The 26,414-nt window shown below is 43.9% G+C and overlaps 1 protein-coding gene across 1 annotated transcript in view; it reads right to left on the bottom strand.

Moving 5' to 3' along the window:
- PPM1H (protein phosphatase, Mg2+/Mn2+ dependent 1H) overlaps positions 1-23,097 on the bottom strand; it is an 86,858-nt gene extending 63,761 nt beyond the window's left edge. The window contains exon 1 of the mRNA XM_044422943.1: positions 22,802-23,097. Coding sequence (XP_044278878.1) covers positions 22,802-23,049 — 248 coding nt within the window. The 5' untranslated portion in view covers positions 23,050-23,097. The remainder of the gene's footprint in view (positions 1-22,801) is intronic.
- Positions 23,098-26,414: the final 3,317 nt, after the last annotated feature.

Raw genomic sequence — 26,414 nt, 5'->3', positions numbered from 1 at the left:
GCAGGCACCAAAACCACACAGAAATGAAAAGGCGAGAGCCTCTGAGTAGAAAGGAGATTTCATGCCAAGCTAATGCATTTTGGACACAAGAACCCTTCCTTCAGAGAAACTGTCCAGGAGCTAAACAGATATTTAATTCATTTATATACTGCTCAATAGCCGAGACTCTCTATGAACAACAACACTCTACTTATATTAGCTGCCTATAAAGAAGTTATATGTTTCATCTCCTCTAAGGGTCCCTGCCTTTCCAGTCGCTTAATACACGCATGCGCTCACATTCAAGCAAAAACAAAACAATAATTTTTTTTGAAGAAAATTAAACTTTTTGCCTCACTTTTCCAAAGCTGGGCAGAAAGGGAACCTACAGGTAAGCCTTTATATCCCTTGGCAGTCCTGCTAAATATATTTCTAGCCTGGACCCTATGTGATCAGTTGCTATTCTAATCAGTCCCTTGCAATTATCTGCACCCCTGTGACCACACACCAAAAGCTCAGAAGTATAGGTAGGATTACACATCTTGTTTTGCCACCCTGCTCTATGGTAACCTAATCGAAACATAGCTCTTCAGTGTGGATTTTGGCTACCTTCCTGCTTACGTCTATGATTTGTAAAATCTCATCTAATCCTCCAGAACTGATAAAAAAGAGTAAAATGCAGATTTATATCCAATCAGAATAAGGTCTGAGTCTCCATTTAAGACTTCGTAATACATCTAAAATCCTAGATTAATATGGTGGGGGGGTGTATTGGGAGTTGGGTTACGCCTTTGCCAAAAGCTTATTTAAGCTGCAAGGTCAAGAAACCAAGCTTTCTTTTTGACAATGCCTCATCTCGGCTGCAGTAGGAGTAGTTACGAGACTCGTAGTCTGAGGGCACCAGGCTGCGAAAGGCTGGTCAAGACAAGACCATATCATTATCTACTGTGACCAAGATGCTGATTCATGGCAGAGCTGGGGACCCAGCTTTCTGCTAAAGGGTACATTCCCTCTGCTAGGAGTCATATGCTGGTTGTGGGTGGCATCAGAGCCAGAGAGTGCCAAGCAGCCACCCCCTTCTTTTTGCCACCAGCTTTTCTCTTCTGCTTCGTGCGGGGAGCGGAGTTCTCTTGCCAGCGGTCTGAACGGATCACCTGCAGGGGCTTTTGAAATTGGGTTGAGTGCCACATGCCATCCTGGGGCCCCCAGCTGCCAACCATCGTGAGAAGAGAGGCCCAGGCTTCAGGCAGGTTGATGAAAAACAACTGTGCCAACTAAAGCAATCCCATCCTAAAAATTGAATGAACAGGATTCTCTAATACAATGGCGGTGATTGTGAGGGAGGATCAGACAGTCGTGGTTTCTGTCTGAATGTTCAAAACTCGACTTGTTGACATTAAGATTTGGAAAACATTTTGAAACAGAACTCATTTCACAACTGAAAACAGAAGAACCTATAAATATCCATTCATACAGAGCAATCACAATCTGATGAGCTGCTTTCTTCAGAAGATCCCATCACATGAGCTTTTGAAGGAAATGCTGCCCCCACCCACAACCTTCTGGCTTTCATTTTCTGCAGCAACCTTGCTGGGTAGGAAGACACAGACTGTGCTTGGACACAGAGGCAAGCATACAGATTTAATGAGAGATGGTAGGCTGGGCAAGTTGACAGAAGAGCATAGATCCCCTTTCGTGCTGAAGCTATAGAGGCAGTCAACTGTCTCCTTTCAGGGAGAGAAGACACCTGAGGGCTTGTGAAATAATTAAACCAACACCCTGTGGAAAAATATACTCGCCAGTAAGAAGAGGAATCCAAGAATACTTTACTCCAAAACTAAATTCCCCCTGCAGCAAGATCTACTGAATGCTACCTAGTTTTGAAGGGTACGTGCTTATCCCTACAGAGTCTAAATGTGTAGGTAGCTGTGGAATCCAATCCATGCTAGCCAATTCTGACCCACTTCTGCCCCAGAAGGCCCAAGCTAAGAGCCATAATGGTCCATTCAAGACCAGGCTGCTCCAAAATCCTTTGCAATCCAGTAAGAAAACAATGTCTTGTTGCTGGGGAACTGCATTTACTCCTTGCTACTATGGGAACTGCAGGTAGGGTTACGCAGGAATTAAGTTACAGTTTGCAGGTCACTTAAAAATGTAACGCAAACCTATTTTCTTTGGAAATGTTTGAAAATTTCCAAACAAGTCTTCCTGATTGCAAAACATATATTTGAGAAGCACACAACTTTGTAAAATTGGGGAAATTTGCACAACTGTGGACATGTGTGTAAATTTGGAAATTGTCTGTACAGTCTTCACCTTGTGCAATGGCTGGTCGCCTTGTGCAATTTTCCCATTTGTTAAAAAAATCAGCAGCAATCACAACCACAACCACAAATTAAGGTGAGATGAGCAGCAAGCAGTTCTTTGCAAAATCTTGACTAGCTCAAATATCATCCATTTGTCCAGTACTTGGAGCTGAAGTCAAAGGGGGCAAAGAAGCCTTGGGAGAATGGGGGAGGCAGCACCCCTGCTAATTAAAGTGCCAGCACTGTAGCCCTGCCAGTCTTGGTCCTGCAATCCTGACAGGCTGCTTAGATCTAGGCTTGGCTCAGATTTAGACAGCCACGTGCAAGATTAACAGTACAAACCTGCATGTATCTTCCTCAAAAATAACTTCAATTCAATTCAATTCAATTCAATTCAATTCAATTCAATTCAATTCAATTCAACAGGACTTGCTCCCAAGTAACTGTAAGATTTGAGTTAAGGATCATACAGACTTTAAATCTATTCCTTCTGGTTTTGTAGGTTGCTAGGTGTCTTCAGTGCATGATCCACTCATTGATGGGGTTTAAGAACAAAGAACTTAAGAAAAGCCATGCTGGATCAGACCTAACATCCACCTAGACCAGCACGCCGTACTCACAGTGGCAAACCTCCTGCCATTCCTTCAATAGGATCCCTCAAGCAGGATGGGTGCAAGATCTCCTCTTGTCCAAGCTCTTCACCAAGAGGTGCCTGCAGCGTGCCACCTTTGCCAAAGGAGGTGACATCTAGCCAGCAAGGCTAGTAGCCACTGATAGCCTCCTCCCTCATGAAACTGCCCAATACTTTTTAAAGCCATCCAGATTGGCAGCCAGCACCACTTCTTGCGGCAGCGAATTCCATAGTAACTATACGACATCCGATTTTGTTAACTAGAATGCCATTTTTCTTGTACTAATTTGCACCAGTACTATTCACACTTGCAGATGAATGCATTTGCCCAAGCAAATATTAGAGCTGATGCTCTCCAAAAGTGAAAAATCAGCCTGTGTGTTCATGGAATCACTCAGAAAAAGCCAGTCTTTTCTGCTTTTATGCTGCAAAATCCACAGGCCAGATTTGTGGAAATGCAAACTCATCTGAATGCATTGCAGATTTATCCAGCATCCCCAATTGCAATATGACATCATATTTCCCAATGTTATGCTTAATTAATTTCTTCTGTTTTTAAAAGATGAATGATCAGTCTAGAAACCTTCTAAAAAGACACACAGAAGATGGTAGTTAAAACAAGCATAAAACCATGTATTCAAACTCAACATGGAATATATAACCTCTTCTTCGTGTACAGAAGTAAGCAATACATTTGTCTTTGCTTTCAAGAGAAGAAAGAATGTACTGCTAAAAGGCAAACAGCTCAAGTATTTATGCAAACACTGAAACAAGAGAGCAAATGGCCTGTATTTCTGTGAAATCTCTAAAAGCCACAGCAACAAACTGAGTGCTTTTCATGTTAAAAACAAATGAATTATGCAGACAGATGCAAAACAGAGAATGAGACAAAGGTATGTAAGAGTAAATATATTTGTTCTCCAATGTGGAACCTTTTTCAGAGGCTTTAGCAGAGTTTTCCCTTTGCACCCCTCAGTAGCTCATTGCAACATCTTGGAACTTGTTTAAGACCCCAGAGTCAACAGTTAAAGCATGGAAGGAGGAAACTTCTTGCTGTACCCAAATGGACCTGGGCTCAGGATCTTTAGAATATTAATTTTAGGTCAAGGAAGATGTCTTCTGTAGTTGCTGGTAGTGCTCATGCCTTGCAAGGAGAACTTTCCAAAATCGATCCTTAGACTCCGCCATTGAAAAGGACAGAGGATTAGAAAGAACAACAAAAGATCTCTTCCCAGGACTTAGCAAAGCCACTAGAGTCCTGTTATAGATGGATTGGTGGTCTGATTCTGAACAAGGCTGCTTTGTAAGTGAATCTTGGATGAAAATGCACAGTAATGGTTGCCGCATGTTTAAAAAATCATACTGTTGACCTAGAGAGGGGACAAAGAGCAACTAACTTGGCTGGTTGTCTAGAGAATTTTTTTTTTTCACGTCTATACTGCCCCATAGTGGAAGCTGTCTCTCTGTGGTTTATAACCCAATAAAATAAAAACAACATAAAACTACAGTGTTACAAGAGTCAAACTTAACTTTAAATGGCTTAAGAATACAATTACAATACAATTTAAAAGATTCAGAAGAAGAATTACCAGAATAACCCTTCCCCAAGCCCCTGAATAACCAAGGAGATCTGCATAGAGGACAGTGTTGACCAGGCACCAAAAAGATGGAAAATTTGGCACCAGGTGGACTGTAGCAGGAAGACTGTTCCAAAAATAGGAGGCCACCACAGAAAAGGCCCTCCCCCATTTGCCATTCTCTAAGCCTCTTGTGGTCCCAGAGATTGGCAGATCTGTGTTGGGAGAAGCACTCCAACAGGCATTGTGGTTCCAAGCTGTGTAGGGCTTTATATGTAAAAGCCAGGTCCTTGAATTGTGCCAGAAGCATACAGGCAGCCAATGCAGGCAGGCCAGAACTGGTCTTATATGTTCGGACCTATGGGTTATTCATTTGGCTGCCACCAGCTGCAGCTTGGTTACATCTGATTCAAATGCTATAGAAAAAAAATAAGCTGGTATCATCCGCATACTGATGGTATCTTGTTCCAAATCCTTGCTCCAAATCCTTGCGTGACTGTCCCTATATGTTCCTATAGTTGTTGATTAGCACTGGGGATGGTGGCCAGCATTACAAGTGTGAGGAAGCTACAGTAACCCCCCCCCCCCCACACACACACACACAGCTCTCTGAGACTAAACCTTAGGTAGTCTGATGGAAAATCAAAAGCTGCCATTTATTCATTGTTTGTCATCAATTGTCTTCAGTTGGTTTACAACATGAAACAATGTAATTCTAAACAACCAACCAGGTAAAAAAACAGAAGACATCTGCTAAGAGACTATTATGAAGTCTTCAAAGAGCAGCATGCATGGACTTAATCTGATACTTAAAACGTAAAAAAAAATAGTTTCAGGCAAATACATTTGGGTAACATTTCCCTATGCTGGGAGCCAAAATAAATGAGGCACACCTAAGTTCGGATGCTGGAGGGACTCTGAGAAGAGCCTCTGAATGAGATCTTAATAGGGTCAGATCCCTGAACATAGGAGAAGGCAGATCTTTTGATCAGAAATGGGCAGATAAGAGACCATTGGTAGATTTATAAGTGAACTGAAATACACATGCAAAGATTTGTGACTTCCAACTGTTTGGCAGATGCAACAACAAAATGGCTACCATTTTACACCCATTTAGTTGCCTGTAGATGAGCAAGTTGAACATCTCTGCTATCTGCTATCCTATCTACCAAGAAAATTAGATTCCAGATCCCTAACTATATTTTATGACCTGTAAAAGATGTAATTGGGCAGTCCTTTATTTCACCCTATAAATAAAGGTTAAAATGTTTGGGAATATCTGTTTAGGGGGACTTCATAGATTCCTTAAGTGAAGAGAAAGTCGACAGAAATCCCCCACACCTACCTAAACACTAGAACCTGAGGCCAAGACAAACTAAAGGAAATACTTCACACAGCTATTAAATCATGGAATACACGATCTTGAGATGTAATTATGGCCATCACTTTAGGTGGCTTTAAAAGAGGTTCATGGAGAATAAGGGTATTCGTGGAGGATAAGGCTACTACTTTCAAGTCCTGCATGCAGGACCGGATTTAACCCTGTAGGGAACAGGATGCTGGCCTAAATAGTCGGATCAAGCAGGGTTCTTCCGTTACCCATGCATGCCAAAAAGTCTCCCATTCCTGAAGCTTCCTTGAACAGAAGAGAGCTTCTTGACAAACATTTGCTGAGTTCAGGGTTTCAGTTGTACATCTAAAACCGTAATGTATGAAGAAGTCTTCCTCCTACCTCAGGTTCTATCCTGAAAACCATGAAGAGGCTGCCTTGGGAACAGAGAGCCTTCAGACCATTAGTTGCCTATTTCTAAGTGGAACAGAAAATATGCCTTTGCATTTTTCCCCAATAGTCTGGACTGAAAAAAGGAATAATGCCGCTTCCTTAAGCAGATTTAAATTCAACTTCGCAAGTCAAGAGAGAGCATTCTAAGCATTGCAGTAATCGCCTCCTTTGACAATGGCACCTTGATAAGGGATGTCAGCTCAGGTGCTTAGGGTTTCAAAGAAAAGACTGCTGTCACATCTTTTAAAGGTCCTTTTCTGGGGAAAGACACCTGTAGCTTCTGAGCAGCTTTCTGAGTTTCAAGCAGTTAGCTTTTCAATCACAAAGGCATTTGGAGTGATGAAATAAAACACTCCAGCACAAGGAAGACTCAGGCCATCTCCATAGCTCTCTGAACAAAAACCAGGCTTCATTAAAGCCATCCAGCTCGTACATCAGTACATTTAGTGACCTGCTGCTGCTAGCTAACAATCTTGCAAAGAGATAAAAAGTGACCCTCAACAAAGTAGCAGTGACTGCATCCCCAGCGTGGGCATTTCACTGAATGCACCATCTTGCATATTTCTTTTACAGGAGCTTTAAGAAAAGAGAGAGCCAATGTGGTGTAGTGGTTAAGAGCATGGGAGTGGGACTCAGAGGATCTGGGTTCTGGTCTCCGCTCAGCCATGGAGCCAACCGGGTGACTCTGGGCCAGTCACAGACTCTCAACCCAACCTACCTCACAGGGTTGTTGTTGTGGGGATAAGATGGAGGAGGAGATGTAAGCTGCCTTGAGACCTTTGTAGAAAAAAGGCAGGATTTAAATCAATCAATCAATAAATAAATACCAAATACAGTTTTCTCTATTTGTTAGGAACTTCCACTCTGCAAGAATAGCATCTCATTTGTACTTGCACTGCCAAATCATATTACACAGCAGTTATTATTATGGGAGCAAAGTCACAATAACTGATAGAAGGGCAACTGGGACATATGGGCAATTTTGGTTTAGAGGAAGAGAAAAAGAATGTATAACAACAGAGGAGAGGGAGTGGGAGGGAGAATTCCAGCTTTTTCAGCTCCTCGTCTTCTAAAAATACTTCTCTTAATATACGTTCTCATATGTTCAGAATCTTGACAAAATTACAGGCTGCAAAGCAATTATGCTACCTAGATATCTTGTGTAAGACCAAACCCAGTATCACCTGGTGCAATATTATCGAAGCCCATACTTAGGAATACATCCCAAAGTACAAATTCAGGCTTTGAGAATTCCTAGATAAAGTGACTTGATCCATACGTCTTTTCCAAATACTCACTGGAACTCAGCTATGGACATACACAAAAGTGAAATGGATTGGAAATGGATTATCTTCTCTGTCCCTAGTGGACTGTAACTTTTGCATGAAACAAATAAGTTACAGCAGGAAAGAACCGGCTTCTTGCTCAAATGAAAACATAACTTGCAAAATGTTACCTGCACATTGACAAATCCTGGGATGCGCACATTGATTTTCTATACTGAAACCCACTCTCTAGAACATATTGTTCCTTATTATGGGAACTTAAAATAGTAGGAGACAGGCCATTCTTTTGAAAGCACACAGTGTCTACAGGAAAGCAAGTTCACTGTGACCATGTAACCAAGTTACAGCCATATGCACACAAAACAAACAAAACTAGCCCAAGGTATTGTTTGAGACTTTTCAGATAAATCACTTGTTCACCTGTTCCTTTCAACAAGTCAACGCAGACAAAGAATTTGGAAAGGAATGCCATCCAAGTGGTTTACTTGGGGTTATATTCTGGCAATCCTCCAAAAAACAGTAGATTCAGGTTTCTTGCCTTTGTTCAGAGTTGTTCACCCGTGATAAAAAGCCACAATATTAAGACATTTCCAAATTCCATCTAGAAAGCAGACAGGGCTTGTATGAAAGCCACAAGAAACCCTTGAGCCCAAGCATCAAAAATGAATAGCTTCTAAGCACAATCCCTCCACATGTACTGGCCTACAACTCTCACACTGGGATGATGGGAGTTGTAAGCTAAAACATCTGGCGAACCAGACTGGGACTGCTGTAATACCCTCTAATACATGATTAGACTATTAGCTATTTATCATTTCTTGTCAATATAAGACATGGGAATATGAAACAGAATGGAAGCATGATTTCCTAAAATGCTTCTTCAATCATTTACCTCTGTTGGTCTTCAGTGATGAAATCCTAAACCTTCAAATACAAAAGAACTATTAAGATCCAAACTGAACCTACAGCTGATCAACTGTATTAGCTGACCCCAAATCTTAGCAATATACAAAATGCTGACCCAAAGTCCTATGTATACAATGTATACATTGTACATGTATACAGCTTCATATAATAAACCACTATTATCTCCCCTTTAGATTCTCCCCAAAAAATATAATGCCCAAAATGTTCTAACTTTTCTGGAGACATCAGATGGGCTAGATTTGGTTCAACATCCCTACTTTGAAGTTTCAATTACTTCACTCCAGAGATAAAACTATCCGTGTATTCTCACACTCTGCTTCCTTTTGTTTAACCAATAGGAGAACCATTTACTTAGAAGCCTCTCTGGAAGAACTTTGGCCAAAAGCTATTGAAACATCCAAGTATTTGTCCAAATATTTACTGGCTACCATTTATATGGCCTGCTAATACTCTCTATGTAGTTGGGCAAAACTTCCTGTTGCATGTTTGTAATTGTTTGGATCTTCCCCATCCAAAACTGACAACATCACACAAAAGTCTCTAAGATCCCATATGTATCAATTTTAATTTTTAAAAAACGTTTTCTACCCTTATAACTTTCTCCATTTGCCCTTCCAGTTCTCTAACTCAATTATGCTAAAAGGAAGTCTTCAAACTGTTTGTTTGTTTTTAATTGGAAATCAGACAGACACAGAGCACACTGCTCACATATAAATAATTTGCCTAGGCACAGAATATTAACTGTTCTTTCCAACCTAGTAAAAAGTTTGAATATCAGCAGCACTTCCGAGTTGCCTGTTGCTTAGTGAACTTATGTGTTTCTGAAAGCCAAAAGTGTTCTTTGGCAAAACCAGGGAGAACCCATACCAAGCATTAAGCTGTTCCATCAAACAAGTTCTTAGTGAACAACAGCCTGCTATGACAATTTACATACATATTGTATTACATGGCTAAATATTCTTGCAAGCCAGTCCCAAAACACTGTATTTGGAAGTCCAGTACACCCACCTTCCTGCAATTTACATTGATTACTTCTTGTCCTGTCTTTCCTTAATGATGGAGCATTAGACTCCTTTGGATGTTAAAAAACAAAAGTCAATTCGAGACCTTTCCTGCTGGAAGGATTTCAGCAGCCACACTCTGCATCCATATGACAGATGGAAGTCCTGTCCTCAGAATGTGGCACAAGTGACTCAGCAGGGCTGTTGGGCCTTATCCAGACACCTTCTAACACAATGAATTGCTGAATCAGGCATTTCAAATGGAGCCACAAGTTGAAGCCTCTGCCAGTATCTGGGTGCAAGTCAATCACGATGAGCAGGAACCTCTGAACTGGGAGGCGGATGCTCATCCGGAGCAGCCTGGAGGTGATCTTTGTTTTCACGCAGCTCCCACTTGTTCCGCATTTCAGGTGTCTAGTGATGGCATTTTGGAGGAGGCAATCCCCTCCACCCCTTCACAGCGGTTGCTTTTCTGACTCCAGAGAATAACCAGTGCATCTCTTTCCACAGGGCTGTGAGGGACGGAGCTCCAATTCTCATCTCCAAGGTCAGGATGCCTCTCAGACCTCAGAATCTGGGCTATCCCCACCACCACCACCCCATGGTTCTCAGGGCCATAGGACTGTTCCCCCATGATTTTTTTTTTTTAAAATCAGACTCCAGGTAAAGTTGCTTTTACCTAAAATATCACCTTCATGAAGATGCATGCTTTACACAGCTTAGAAGTTTTAACTCATAGTTAATGCCAGTCCTAAGGCAGTACATTAACAAAAGGTAAGGGAGGGGAAGGAAGAGAGAGAGAGGCTGATTTCACGATATGACATCCTACCCTGGTAGTAAGTCATGGTGGGTTGACGCTGGATGATCAGAATGCCTGAGAGGTCTCCTCTTGGACAGGAGGCAGAGTGCCTGATCCACTCAGTGGTAGTCCTCAAGCATGGGGCAGAACTGCTGAGTGCAGTGTCTATACTCAGGCAGGAGGAGCCACGGTTGCCCACTCCACCCCACACGGCATGGCACTGCCCAGGGCTGCACAGCTGAGTGAGTCCCCACCAATGGCTCCAGAAGGCTATTCGCAAGCACCGGTGAGGATGTCTGGGATCTGCTCCTTGCTGAGGAGCCAGGAGCTGTCTTGGCAAGGAACAGCAAAACCCAGCCAACCTTGTCGGTGCTTTTGGAAGTCTAGCCCTGAGCTGCTGGCAAAGACAGCCATGGCGCACTGCAGGTGGGGGACAGCTTCTGACAACCACCCAAGAGTGCCACTCAGCTCACTGGAGACTGCTCTCAGCTGGGCTCCCTGCAACTGCAAGGGAGTTTTGCCATTATTGCCAAGCAGCCCACGGGTTGTTGGGGCTCACCCACAGCAGGTCCTGTCGTCGGGGTTTAGCTGGCAGGACCCCTCGAGTGACCACAGTTCTAGAGCACTCTACAGGTTCTCAGGGTGGGTTGTTTGGACAACCTGGCTGTACAACAACAACGACTCACTTACAAAAACAAACCATGTTGGGTTTTCATGTTGTTCAGGCCAACTCACAGAAACACATGAACATTAGACCAAACTTGTCTATCATCCATGTGCTCATTTATGGCAGGAAAGAAGACTCATCTCCGGGAGAGGAAGCTGTTTTATTTATTTTTTAAGCTTGCAAATACATTTTTTTCTTTAGTAAAAAATGAGAGAAGGGAAACACAAGGTGGATCAAAACCCATCCAAGGGTGTATAGGTGCCTTCAACCCTCTGTGCCAGCCCCCTTGCTGCAGTGTCGGTACACCCTGGTGGCCCCACATCTACAATTCCCATTGCTCAAAAGCAGTCTGTTTAAATTAATGCATTGTTTGGGTTCAATGCAAATTGCAAGTGTGGGCCCCACGAACTGGATCAGAACTAAAGCTGGGAGAGAGGCAAGGTAAAAACCACATGTTCACTTTTCAGCAGTGAAATAATAATGTCACTGTAACTCTGAGTTGGACCCTAAGTTCGGAAGCCATCCAAACCTTCTGAAGAATCTCTCTATTACCATAAGCTATTGAGTAAGCAACTTCAACATGTTGCAGAAGGACTAATGGGCCAGCAGGTACGGGAGCTGCAATATCAGTGGGGCTACACATCGATTCTGGGTTTTGATCTGAACTTTAAAGGAGCTGTCCACAGTGCCAAAGCCATTTGGAGACTAAAGTTGAGCACCATGAATAGACACCTAAAGGGACACACTAAAAAACAGAACGGATGCATTGCCCACTGAGTCCCTCTTCTCTTGTGTAACTGACCCCATTAGCAGCCATCTCTTCTCTAGTCACCCCCCAACTGCATCTCCGCTACACTATTTTATGGCACAAGGCATTAACTCTGAATGCGAGGTGCAGTGTTAAATAAACACAGGCCTGGATTTCCTACTGGTGATACATTTTGAGAAAAGTACACACCTCCCCGAAGAAGCACAAGTTCACCTTTTGAAGACAGTGGATACAAGTGCATCAAAAGGTGGCACTGTATTCTCACGCACTAACAGTGATACGTCTGCACGGCCCAGCCGGCCATGCTTGTTCCAGGACACTGCTCCTCTGTCTTTTCCCAGCTGCCTCAACTGCTTGGAAACTGAACCTACATTAACTTGAAATCTGAGCCCTGACTGAAATTACTAACAGGATTCCTGTGGTGGAAGCTGACTGGATTTTTAAAGCTTGTCAACTTAGCCAGGAAAAAAAACCCCTCCATCATTCTGAGGCTTAAATCATATCAGGAAATCTTTGATTGTATGTGAAAGTCCTCCTTTACATTAAAAAACACAATAAAGAGCAAAATTCTAACTAGCACATGGTATTGGCAAGCAGTAGTGTAAGATGTATAAAAAAGCCAAGACACGAGATTATCCTTTAAAAGTAATATAGAATTTATTTGTTTTTCTATCAGAACTTAAAACAGCAGTTAAAAGTAATATATCTTTAAAATGACAAAAGACACAGAAAATTAAAAAAACTCATATGAGGGGAAGACCTGTTTTTCCCCACATAAAATAGAAGGTAAATGGCTAGCAGGATGCAATGAACTTGCATGAAATTTAATAGTACCTTTAGCACTTTCAAATTGGAACTTGTCCCATATTCCCTTAAAACAAAGAGGCAAGAAACAGAGAACTTTCCTGTGGTGAAACATCCCCCACACACCTCAAGAGATACACACATGCACATGAGATTCCCTTCTGATCTTCCAAGGTTTGCCTTTTAATAGACAGAAGCAGGATCACAGGACGGGCAATCTAGATGTGCCACAATTTAGGCAGATGGGAAGGATAAATCCATCCTTAGCTATCTTTACTCTCCTTCATGCTTTATTTTGCATGTGGGAGAGCCACACAATGTGTCACAAGCCTGCTCTTCACATTTTTCCCCCTCACATGGCTCCCAGCCATTTCCACCCATTGAGAGACATTCAAGCACAGCAGCTGGCTGTTCTCTTGCAGCTCCCTGCATGCCACTGCAAAGCCTGTGCCACCAATGGAAGAGCCTCCATGGGTACAGCTGGCCTCAGACCTTCTCTTAACTTGCAGAGCCAAATGGGTGGATAAAACGTTTAAGCTGGAGCTACTGGTTGGCAGCCCCTCTACCCCTTCACTGCACAAAGTCCCACCATGTGGAAGGAAGACACTTCACTTGTTAAACTAGCTGAAACATCAAAACTCCACCTCACAATATAGGGCTAATGGCAGTATTACAGGACTCTTAACTCAATTAGCCGTCAGGGAATGGGATGAAAATGTGGCAGGACGTTCGTGGTAGAAAGCTTCTGTTAACAAGCGAGGAATATTCTTTTCATGGGTCACAAAACCCACAAAAACATGGAGAGCCAACCTTTGTTTCCTTATAGTGCTAACGCAGAAGAGGAAGAAGGCATTTCCCTTAAAGATATGGCAGTGGGGGGAATTTACCTTACCCTCCCCAGGTCACCAATTCTCCCATGCAAGTGTTTCCCTTCCCCAACACTGGCTTGACTTCCAAATTAGAAGAAAGCTTGTCTGTGGGGTTTGGGGGGGGGGGGTGCTTCAGAAGGGATGAAGCTCACTTGCCTCGGCTGCTGACCCTACCTGCCAATTGAGCCTATGTAGTTCTCCCCTTAAGAGAGCAACACAGCCAAGGAATATGTTTTGATTCAGCAGAAATGAGTAGCACTTCACCAAGTAAAAAGTAGCTGGAAAGCAGAGCTGACCCACAGCGTCTAGCTACTGGAGGCAACACACAAGAAGGTGGCCCCTCCATTTTCATATGCAGAAGCCAACTGAACTGGCAGCTGAACCTTACATCAACAGGACCCAGGGACATCATTGTCCACGTCACCTGGAGGTGGCAGGTGGGCTATTTTGCCTGCTCTCTGCCCTGTCCTGCAGCATCCCTTTCTGCTCCCCACCCTCAGCATCTGTTGCCTGAGCTGAATGCCTCACTGTCCCTCATGAGAGGCTGGCCCTGGGGTAAAGAACCCGCCAGTCATCAGCTCCAGGAGGGCAGTAGGATGAAAGCTGATGAGGACTGGGGCAATGAGCACTGGACTGGGCCTTGGGGGACGGTACAGGCTATTTCAGAATAGTCTCATGCTCAGATGGGGGAAAAGAAGCCTCAGTGCATTGGTGCTGCAATTATTTTCTGTACACTGTCTTGGGGATCCATCTGGATTGAAAGCTGTGACAGAGATCAAACAAATAATCCATTCGGACCCGCACCACAATTATTTAACTATTCCCACTGGCTTAAGCATAAGCAATGTCATCAGCTTCAGCTATGATAGCAGCTCTCAGTGATGAAAATGAACGTGGCACACTTCTGTAAAAAATGAAGTGAATTGTATCACCTTCCTATGCTGTTGACTGCCAAATATATAGTGGGAAGTGACACCATATAAACTACATTCTAGGTGACAGATTAAGTTTCAGGTAGATTACATTCTCCAGCTTTAACTTGTGTGTCTCTGTGTGAGTGTGTCTCCTTCCCCCACTTCTCCCATTTAATGTAATTAATATCTTTCATTATGTGGACATTTTTATATATACACACAGAGAGAAATCTAGAAACAAACTGAGTTCTTGCAAACTGCACGAATCCTCCAATCCAAGGGTGTGACTGGTTACCATGCCAAGATGTATCATTTCTTACACTGTAAATCCAATGCAGCCGTTTGTGAGTGTTCAAATACATGAAAGAAAAACTATGTCTTATATTTACTTTTCCCTTTATTACGTGCACATGCTTTACAATGAAATTACGTAAGAAGGTTCTTTCCTTTGGTTAGTTGTTTTTTTAAAAGGAGGAAGTAGTTATGCTTCATCTAGGGGCAGCAGTGCAGAAAAATTAGGATATATATGCAAATATCTCTGACGTGGCTACTATGAAAAAATTAGAGTACATCCTAGGCCAGCCTTTCCCAGTACTGGGTTTATAGATGTTACTGGATTCCAAATCTCATCATCAGCAATATTGAGGATCCAAATTTAGAAAAGCCAGGTCTACCAGCCAGAAAATCTTAAAACCTTGGTATTCCCAATTCTTTCTGAATTTTCTCAAGCCTTTCCAGCACAAGAATCACATTATAATCCTAAATGTGTCTACTCAACCATCTAGCAGGGCGTACACCCTGGTACATGGACACAGGCTTAGCCAGTCTGTACACTACCAGAACACTGAGGAGCTTCTACCCTTAAAGACAGTCTGGAAATCATTTTACCTAAAATAGCAGGCTGTAACTACCAATTTTTCCATAATAAAGGCATAGACTAGAGACTAAAATGTGCAATTGACCCCATTATTATGAAGAACACATATTATAGTTGGACGTTTACAACCTTCATATTCATCATGCCTTGATGATTGCAGGGAAAGTATGAATGAGCAGATTTCTACCTTTCTTATTCTTACTAGAAAGTTGTAACAGAAATTAAACATCAGTGCTGTTAAGTTCAGCAAGTGACTGCTTTGTGAACCATACCAGTATGCTTTCTCCAGCACCATACACGGTGAATATGTGTAGAGTAATTTCTTCGAACGGGTATTGCTTTAAAATTGCTGATTGACATTATTTTTTCCACAACCATTTCATCAGGTTCTTTCAATCCTATTTGTTGACATAGCATCACTTTATGATCTACCCAGCCAGATTCCATGTAGGATGGCATCACATAATGATCAGTGATACAGGTTTTTCACAAAATTTTGGACTGGACATTTTTCTATGCTAATTCTGATTTCCAAGAAAGTGATCTAATTTACCATGTTTATTTTACTTGGATTTCATAAACCAAGTAAACTTTTAAACTTTTTTTAAACTACATTAGCACTTTTAAAAAACTACATTCACACTATAAGACAGCAAAAACTTTTAAAAGTAGTGATGTAAGCCGCCCCGAGGCTTCAGCGAATGGGACAGCATAAAAATGTTTTAATAAAATAAATAAATAAATAAATAAATAAATAAAAGGGTTCGTGTTCAGCATCAGAAACATCAAAAATTTAAAGTACACGTAACATGGTTTAAATTTGCAGTATGAGGATTTTGTATTGCAATATTGGTTAAAAGGACATGGGCTTCCCTTTCTTTTGCTTAAATTTCAGGGAAAAAGAAAGATATTGAAAAATGTTGACTCACTAATAAATTTGAGTGAACCAAAGAACTGTACATGACATGCTGACAAGCACTTGCTGGAACAAGGCACTAGGAAGAATGCATAATCCACCAGTTTACCATCAGATCTGCGGTACAGGATTCCCCTGACCTCAAAAGAGGGCCAGCCTCACTGACATCAGCAGTGTGCACTGCAAGGAGAACCCACAAGTGCAATGCATTAAAAGCTGCACCTGCTAAATTAAACAGCAGCTAACATTTAACTTGCCACACACCTTTCAAACAAGAAAATCCAAACTATCCAAAGGTATCTCTGCCTTTACTGAAAATGAAGCAGTCAAATACTTTCACATATAAAAAAGCAACAACTTGAATTGAGTCTGGAAAGCAACTGGCAACCAGTGTAGTTCTTTCCAGACAGGTGACATAGGGTTCTATTTGGTGACCTGCAAATAGTTGCACCAGGTGAAGTTGTCAGACACTCCTTAGCAGTAACCAGGCATAGGATAGGTTCACACGTCGCAACAACCTATCATGAGAATCACCATGATGAGTTGCTGTGAAGTGTGAAGCGGTCTCAAGGAGTCCTATCAGACTCCTTGAGACCTCTAAAATAAGTAGCAATGCTTGCATTTACTTCAACAAGGTCAAAACTTTGTTCTAAAGCTGTTGGAATCTTCAAGGCATTGTCTTTCAAGTAGATGTAACTAATTTTAATTAGCTTTACTGTTGAATAATCATGTTTCAGAACAATTAAAAAACATCAGAGTTAAAAAAAATAGAGATACTGTTATTTTAAGATTCAAGAAAAAAATATCCAAAGAGTGAGAAACATAAATAAATATTTGACTCAAGGATAACAAATCTCTGAGTGACATTTTTCAGGCACATATTCACTAAATATTACTAACACAAGAAGAACAGATCCTATTGATAAGTAAAGATTCTGCCCCCCTTCTCCCCGGAGCAAGTCAGGCCTGGAACAAAGTATTTTGGATTTTGGCATACAAAACAGGGTGAACGCTGAAATTTACCTTTGAAATAAAACTAAATGTCTAGCAGCAAGTTAGTAACCTTGTCTTTCTAATGCTCTACAGCCGTGGTTCCCAAACTGTCCCATAGAACCCTAGGAACCCTACAAAAACCCTGTAGGGGTTCTGCGAAAAATCTAAAAAAACAACTTTAAAATGGATTTTAAAATGAAACCACAGAAAGCCAACTATATCCAATATTTTCTTGGATATACCAAAAGAAAGGTTTGTTGTTATATTTAAAATGTTTTCTCTTTATTTCCAAACCTATTACATTATGCAAAGCATTCAGGCAAAAGGAGCAGATGAAAGAAGGAAGAATGTTGTGGGTTCACAACGCTTAGTAAAAATCAGGGACAGAGTTAGGGTTCTGCAGGGGAAAAATGTCTTCAGAAAGGTTCCATGACTGAAAAAATTTGGGAACCAATGCTCTACAGCATGGGTCCTCAAACAATGGCCCACGGGCTGGATCCGGCCCGCCATAGCTCACCATGCGCATGCACGTGGCAAGATGCTGGCTTGCTCACAAGGAGATCATTTTGGACTCGCTCAGAGAAAAGGTTCGCCTTGTGAGCAAGCCAGCACCTTGCCGGGAGATTCTCCGAGCGAGTCCAAAACGATCTCCTTGTGAGCAAGCCAGCGCCTCGGGGCAGGCCTACTCACAAGGAGATCATTTTGGATTCACTTGGAGAAAAGGATCTCTGCACACGCATGCCCGCCTTTCTGCGCATGCGTGCATGCACACATGCCCCCCCCACGCCCCCTGTCCGCACCGCCTTGGCGTCCTGCTCCCTTCTCTGCCACCTTTCAACTGGCCCCCTGTTCAAAAAGTTTGAGGACTCCTGCTCTACAGAAAGGGGTGGACAGACTTTCAAACCACAACAGAACTCAATTCATCTGGCTGACAGAGCAACCACAAGAGAAGCTGGTCTCCAAGGTAAAATTTTCAGTGTTGTAAAGTAACACATACAATAAGAATCTGCAGATCTTACTGGAGAGAAAGGTTCCTGACAGTATTCTTTTAAAAGTCACTGAGCAATGTTTTATTTTCTATGGGGCAATGAACTATAATGCAAACAGAATATGAAATACAGTAAACTGTAAATTCCTGTAAAATAGAACACTTCAGGAATCTTTGGGCATAATCTGCAAAGATTTATCAAACAGTTGCCCAATAAAGATATCTCCATTTCTCAAGGAATTCAGTTTATGAAAGAATTATTGAAAGAGATCAGTAGAAGTGTGCACCAAGTACAATATTCAACTTGGACTCCAATTTGATTTACCAAAAAAAGCTTAATTCTACTTGGACCAATTTGAAGGCCACCAGTTCAACTTGTATCAAAACTGAGTCAAGATTTGGAAATCTGAGGTATTGTGCTGCCTATTATAGAAAATCTAAACACAGTTATAACTTAATTTCTTTGTCAGAAGTGAATGAAATCTGCCCTTTCGGGAGAATAGCATCAGTTAAAACCAGAAAAATAGGTGTAGGGGTTTTATATATTTTGATTTCCCCTAAGGGAACTGCTGATGAATTTTTGTTGGGAATTAGATGTCAGTTCCAATTATACTTACCCCTTCTGAGAAGGTTGAGCCTACTAAGTGTCAGATGAATAGGTCAGAGGGTGCTGCACAAGGGCATTCTTTACATTTACATTTTGAAGAAATCCAAAAACAATCCTTACAAACCTTGTGAACTAGAACAAGGCAGTCTAGTGGTGGTCCAAAGTAAAAAAACAAAAAACAAAAAAACTGCACCTGTCCGTTCAGAAGGATTAAGTGCAGCAGTTTACTTGGAAGGGAAATCTCAATTTAGTGAAAGAATTTATTCATTTCCTCATCCCCCTTCCCAACTGTTTTTGGGCATTTTGTATAAAAATACCACACATCACAGGAACAAGAAACCTGTAAAGTTTATGAAGGATAAATAGAGGGACTAGAGAGCTGAGATGCTTAAAAAGCAGTGAAGGCTTTTCCAAAGTAAATTGTGGATGTACTAGATTTGCTATCTAGTTCTAGGCAAAAATATACAAACAACACCAAAACTAAAACAAAGTAAGGCAAGAAAGGACAGGGAATCTCAAAGCAAGATTTTACACGTCGGGAAAAGGTCTGGGAGAAAAAGTGAATTATAAAAGGAAAGCTTTGAAATTATGAACAAACAAAACTGAAGTCACCCTTCCCAATCTAAAACAGAACCTTTTGCTTGTTAGTGTCAAGTTGTTACAGAATGAACAAACAACTGAGAGACACAGAACAGAGAAATATTTATTCTAACCCAATCCTTCCTATGAAGCAAGGGAAGGGCAAAGCCTCCAGTGAAGTAAAAGTAGATCTGCCAGCAAAACTCCCTCTTCTTCCATCCATAATTTGTATTCAGAAAAACAAAAGGCATTATTTGGAAGGGAAATAGAATGGTAACCAACCCTGATACAGGACAAAATTCAGGTTGAGTCACTTTGAAAGGAGGCCCAATTTGCCAAGGAGTCACCAGAAACGTCCTGAAAGAGACCAGCTCAACTCAGACTTTGGGCTTCTACCAGCTCTGATGTGCATGTCTCATCAGTCGCGCTGAAATATGTAAGAGTGAAGGGCTGACAAAGGAAAGCCATTACGGAAGAGACCTTTATGGTTAAAAAGCACCCCTCTTAAAGTGTAGAAATATACTTTGTGAGCAAGATGGAGTTTGTCACACAGACTGAAAAGCTCAACACAGGAACAAACAGGCTGTGTGTACAAATATGCAGCGCACCCACATTAAGCTAGGATTCCTCCATTTAAAAAGGAATAAACAATGGATCCTGTGATACAGTTAGATGTAGCCTACCATCCTACATGTGGGAAATATGTTCCATTGAAATCAGTGTGGCTTACTTCTGAGTAAATATCCCTGGGATCAAACTGCAGTCTCTTTATTCCCTGTGCCAGAATCAGCAAAGAAGAGTGAGAAAATAATCGCTTTGTATGCCGAGATGTTTAGACTAGTTTTCAGCAGCCTTTTAAAAAGTCAGAGCAATGCCAGCCAACCTGACGTAGACCACAAATGAACACTCACCAGTTCCCATGATATCAACAGAAAGAGTAGTATGAGAGAGGCATTCATGCCCACACTCCAATGAATAGATGCAGGCCTTCCTCTTTAACTCGTCTTTAAGCGATGTCAGCTCCCTGGGACAAAACTCCTCCCCAAAACCTGGAGTCAATGTTGACAGTACTGGCTGTGAGAGATCAAACAGTCTGGCTCAGTATAAGGCAGCTTCCTATATTCCTCAATGAAGCCATTCACTGTGAATACAGCACGGACATGGACCTAGGAAATCTCCACTGACAGCAGGCCGTGGCTTCTTACCGTCACCAAAAGTGCTTCCCACTCACCTCCCTCTGTGGTGGGATATTTGCAATCCATGCAATCACAGCTGTCTTTTCATTTAAACTTCCAGACCTAAATAAGTGGGATATTACCTACCTTAAGAAAACAGGAGGACACCATGCAGTGCAATGAGTTACAAGCAAACACTTGGCAACTAAAAAGTTCTCAAGCCTTTCTCCTGCACCATGATATTCAGGGGTCGGGGGAGATGCTTCTGACTTGCTTATTTAGTTTTGCAGTCTTCTTAAACAGGCTAGCAGTTTTTTTAATGGTATGTTGCCCTTCTATGAGTTTACCATCCCAAAGTAACCCAAATCTGTAAATATGCAGTATGAAAGCAAACAATGCATCAGTGACATTCAATGTGATGTCCGTGAATGCAATGTGCAACCAGCCTATGTCTAAGAGAGGACTGGGGAAGATAAGGGATGCCCCCCACCATCTTCTTTCACTTACCACCCCCAGAAAAAAAATCACAGTTGTCTATTCGTAACAGTGATCTTTTTCAGATAAATCCAGAGCTGCAATAACTTAGCTTATCCACAAATGGGAGGAGCATTTGCAATCAGTTCAAAAGCTGCGTATCACTCCCATCATGTTAAAACCCCTACAATAAACGAATTGAGCCCTTCATCCTCTCGGACCTACAATTCAGGTATTGCAGCGTGTAGCAAAAGCACAGAAAGGAAGCTGCAGCCAAAGGGAACGGAACCAAAGGACTACTGTAGTCTCCTTCATTCCACCTTCTGAGCCCCGCTTCCACAGTACGAGAGCATTTGTGTGCATAGTGGATGGAAAATTTTGAGCTGATCAATGGCAAGCACTCCAGCCATCATCTTTGCAGCACAGGCCTGAAAAGTGCGGGGGGGGGGGGGGCACACGGGGACTCAATGCCAGTTTTCCATTACAGTGAGAAGCGAGTGCTTCTTTGTATCGCTTTCTCTCCTCACACCCCCATATTCACAATACCTTCTTAACATCTCACCCTGCACAATACCTTCTTAACATCTCACCCTTCGGTAACAAGAAACAAGGCGGCCGCTTGAAGCAGAAGGCTGCTCTTGCTAAAAGCCAACTGGCAAAAGCAGAGGTGGGGAAAGCCTACGCATTGTCCTGGGGGGAAGAAAGAGACACTAAAACAGGGGAAAATTTTCACCTTGACTCACCAGCCCCTTTCCAAAGACGATATCCCTCCCCTTTTGGAACTTAATCAGCATGACTAGACCTAGATCAGAAAACCTGACTGGCTTGGCACACTTGAAGTTAGGAAAACGGACTATGCAGCAAAGAAAGATAAATAAGCACTTTACAGCTACAGCTTTATATTCACTTACTTGAGACAGTCTCTTTATATTCAGCAAGACTTACTGAATATAGGGTGCAGAGCTGCAAAGTATGCACTTGCAAAGAAGACACACAGAATTCAGGAAGACCATGCTTCTGGGTAAGCCTAGAGAAGGAAGCTGGATTCACCCACTAACTGGCACAAAAGGAACTTAAAAGCTAACTTTGCATCTACTGCATGAAAAAGATGAAGATAGATAAGCGAGTAAGCTGCTGAGAATAGGGCGAAGTTTAATAAGAAGCAAAGCTCATGTCTGGCCTGGGGTGGGGGTATGATTGACGCATCTCCGAAATGTACCCTAACAGGAGAACTTTGTCCCAGGATCGGGCAGTAGTGCATCTGAGCATGCAAAGTAGATTTCCACAACCGCAAGTAAGCCCATTTAGGACTTGGTAAAGGGCATCCTGGGCAGGAGAGACTACTATGACACCATATGCACAGTGGGGCACAGAGTCCCCCCACCCCCGCTCCTACCGGTCTTCACAAGCCTCTAACTACACACTGGGTTTACGCAACAAGCGAATGACAGTCATACCCCCTCTCCATCACCAGCACCACCGCGAAAAGAAAATAGGGCACCCTGGCTTTCCAGGGTAAGGGCTATCGCTCCAAGAAGATCGGGCATGTCTTGTTTTAGAAGTTGCGCTTTCTCCTCCAGGCGGGGAGGGGGACTCAACTCTGCTGGCTCGCCCCCGCCCGCCTTCTTCCAGCACTCCGTCCCCGCAGCCCCTCCAAGACAGGTGATCCGGGCCCCCCTCGCCGTCCCCCCCCCCCCCCCGTGCTGCTCCAGCTACAGCGCCCTGCTGCCCGCCAGAAAGGGGCCACCCCAACCCAGCCAGCAAAGGCGCCCGGGGCCCGGGGAACCGCTCCTCCTCACCCCCCCCCCCGAAGCGCGCTGCTTCTGCTCCGGCGGCCGAGGGCAGTCACCGCGGGTGCCAGCGCCACCGCCACTACTCACTCGGCGTATCCCGTGGTCCAAGGCAGGCGCTTGGTCTCCTTGTTGAGGATGAGGATGGGCCGGGCGATGTGGTCGGCGGAGCACTCGACCTCGTCCTGAGACAGCCCCAGGAACTCGGGTCTGCCGTAAGGGAAGCGGAGGGGCAAATCCAAGCCGCCGCCGCTGCTGCCGCCGTGCTCCGAGCCCGAGCCGCCAGCCATGATGCCTCCCATGAAATTGGCCACGGCTGACTTCACCCGAGTGAGCATATTACTGCTGCTGCTGCTGCTGCTGCTGCCGCCGGCGGCACCCGCGGAGGGGCCAGGAGGAGCACCATCCAGCTCGCGGGAGGCGGCGGGCAGACAGGCACGCAGGGTTACGGCTGAGATCACGCCGCTGCGAGCGCCGCCGAGCAGCAGAGACGCTTCCGCAAAGGGGAGGCTGCATGCAACGGGCGCCTAGGAACGGTCGCCGCCGCTGCCGCTGCCGAGTCAAGCCACGAGAGAATGCAGCTGCTGCCGCTGCCTCCGCCGCCGCCGCCGCGGATCGCTCATCGCCGGCACTGCCGCGGTGACCCTGCCGGGCTGCCCGCTCCGCTCGCGCCTCGGCGCGGCTCACCCCGCGCGCCCCAGCCCGAGCGGCTTGCGCGGCTGCGAGCGCGAGTCATGTGACGCCGCTCAGCCTGCGCTCGTCTCGTCTGCCTGCCTGCCTGCCTGCCTGCCTGCCGGGGAACTTCCTGCTCCTTGGGCTGCGGCAGCGCTGCTCCTCCAGCCAGCGGGCCCCGGCGCCCGAGATTGCGGCAGTGGCGCCCCTCTCCCCTTAGGGATCGTCACCTTGTGGCTGCGGGCGGGCGGGCGGCCAGCGGAAGGAAGGGGGCGCGGCGCACAGGCTTGCGGGAAGAGTTCCTAGAGCTGGCTTGTAGGGGGAAGTCGGGACGGGATGGACAGCCAGGCTTGCCTCTAAACAGGTGTGAGTTTATGGTGTGCGAACCTAGGCAACTCCGTCCCAATGAAACCGATGGGACGCTTTCCCGAAAGACGATTACCCCCATCAATATCCAAACCTGCTCTCCCCGCCCCACCCCCGTTGCTTTGGATTGCAAACTCCATCATTCTCAGCCCTCACGGGTGGCTGGTGGGTTGTCCTGCTGTGAGAACCCCACAGAGTTTACACAGTGCAGTTTATTTTTCATGAACATGCCATTTTGTGGCCCTGTGGCTTGTTGCTAGGTTATTCATACCCATAATGGCTTCTTAGGACTTCCAAACCTGAGAGAGTAACTTCATTGTGGGTTGTCTGGAATGAAAAGAGACACTCAAACAACAGCAGTGGAAACTTCACAATCTCACACGTGTCCCTGCCATCCACCCTCTCAGTGGTCTCAGCCCCGGTAAAGAGAAAAATGTCCCGAACAGGTTCACAATGTTGTTTTCCAATATTGCCCAAGAATGCTGGGAAATGTGCAAAATTTTCCTCTCCATCCCAGTCATCGCTTTACAGCGTACCTATTCTTTCTCCTTTGACTTACCCGCGTTTTCCTGTGTTCAACCAGGAATGGATTGAAATGGATTTAATGGGCATTGTTATCAATGGATGTTCACAAGACACAACAAAGGTGCTAAATATTTTTATTGTGGCACGGCAGTTAAGTAAACAAAATCAAACTGGAACTTGTTGACTGCAAATAGCCACCCATCCACCCACCCTCCCTCTGAGTCAGTACTTGGTAGAAATACCTTTGGCAGCAATTCCAGCTGCAAGTGTTCTTGGGTAAACCTCTCTCAGCTTCGCACATCTGGATCTTGCAGTGTTTGCCCATTTTCCTGGCAAAACCCCCAGCTCTGCCAAGGTTGCAATGAGAAGCATTGGAGAACAGCAGCTTTCAAATGTTGGCACAGACTCTCAATTAGTTTGAGGCCCGTGGTTTGACTGGGTCATTCTGAGACATCCAAGTTCTTGTTTTTCAGTCACACTGCTTTTTGCAGCAGGGCCAATCAATCATGTGGCGCTGGAATTGCATATGAGTGGATTCCACTTAGTTATTTGTACTGACCTCTGGAGGAAGTGGGTTGCCCTAGAGCTTATTCAGGCATTTCACGGGGGGGGGGGGGGTGACTACTTGTACAAGCAACAAGCACCAGTTTGTTTTTATTAACTGTTATGCCACAATAAAAAATATGTTGCCCCTTCAGAGGGTTAAAGACTTGGATACATCAAGTGGTAACAATGTCAATTCTATTGCAATGCCAGGTATAACACAACAAAATGTGGAAAAGTCAGACAGGGAAGAATACTACAAGGCACCGTCTACCTGAAAGCTAACAAGAAAAGGAAGCATCAAGTGCATTGTGGAAGGGAATTGCTGAAAGCCCCTGGTAGCAGAGAGTGAGAGAAGCTTTAGGGGCAAGTGGCTTGGGACCCGCATACCTAAAGAAACGCCTTCTTCTGTATTTGCCCTCCCGCCTCCTGAGATCGGCAGCAGAGGCCCTCCTCCGGGAACCCTCCAGGAAAGATGTTAGGAGGCAAAGTACCTGGAGGAGGGCCTTCTCTGCGGTGGCACCCCGCCTATGGAATGCGCTCCCCAGAGAGGTCCGCCTAGCGCCATCGTTATTTGTTTTTCGGCGCCAGGTTAAGACCTTTTTATTCCAACAATATTTTAATAACTTTTAATATTGGCTTATATATGTTTTAATCTGCAGCCAGGGTGGATCTGAAATTCATTTGTATTATGTTTTATATTATTTTTATTTATTTATGTAAGCCATCCTGAGGCTTCAGTAGAACAAGGGAAGCACCTAAGGAGAGGATGAAATTGGCAAGTATATCGACAAGAGGCAGATACTGGCATGCTTGGACCGATAGGACAGGATTGCAGGATAATGTGAATGTATGACCTTTGCTTAAGGGCTCAAATAATTTATTTGGTAACCCTACAGCCAACGGAATGGGTGGTGATGTACAGAGCAAACACAAAGAGTGCTGATACAAAGGTACTTGGAAGAGATGCGAGATGCAGCAAGAGGAAAACAAGACACAGCAAGCCACAAAGTACCTGATCACCTTTCAGGTTCACAAGTGAACAACAAACCCATGGTTGCTTATTCTCAGGGCGGCTTAGCATAACAGGTGTCCCATGGATCCTTTAATGGCCCCTTGGGTGATCTCCTCCATTTTGTTTTGTGCTGTTATTCTCCATGCTTCTTTTTCTCTCCATTGTGTCTTCCTTAGCCACATATCTCATCATGGCTTTTATTTAGGAAGTTGCTTTATACCATTTGTCCATCTAACTCAGTACTGTCTGAACTGTGAACATTAAGGAGAGATGTTTCTTATTTCTACCTGCTCATTTGACTAGAGATTTCAGTGCTTGAACCCAGTACCTTTTGCTCTTCCACTGAAGTGTATCCAACCACCCCCTATAGTTGTCGCATCTTTTTTATTCCTACTTTTTTAGCTTCCTACACCACCATCTCCCAAAAGCCAACAAAGTAGGGACTGGCCAGGAATTTTCAAGTTGCCAGGTTCCATCAACTGGACTCCAAGACCAAAACATGTTACTACTTACTTGTTCCCATCTGAGGTTGGTAACTTCTAAATCCACTTTTCTCTGTTTGATGTCCTGTCTAAACCCTTC

Source organism: Varanus komodoensis, unplaced genomic scaffold (genome assembly GCF_004798865.1).
Source record: "Varanus komodoensis strain SLA01 unplaced genomic scaffold, ASM479886v1 scaffold13_1, whole genome shotgun sequence".
NCBI lineage: Eukaryota > Metazoa > Chordata > Lepidosauria > Squamata > Varanidae > Varanus > Varanus komodoensis.
This window is presented reverse-complemented; position numbering and strand designations above follow the sequence as displayed.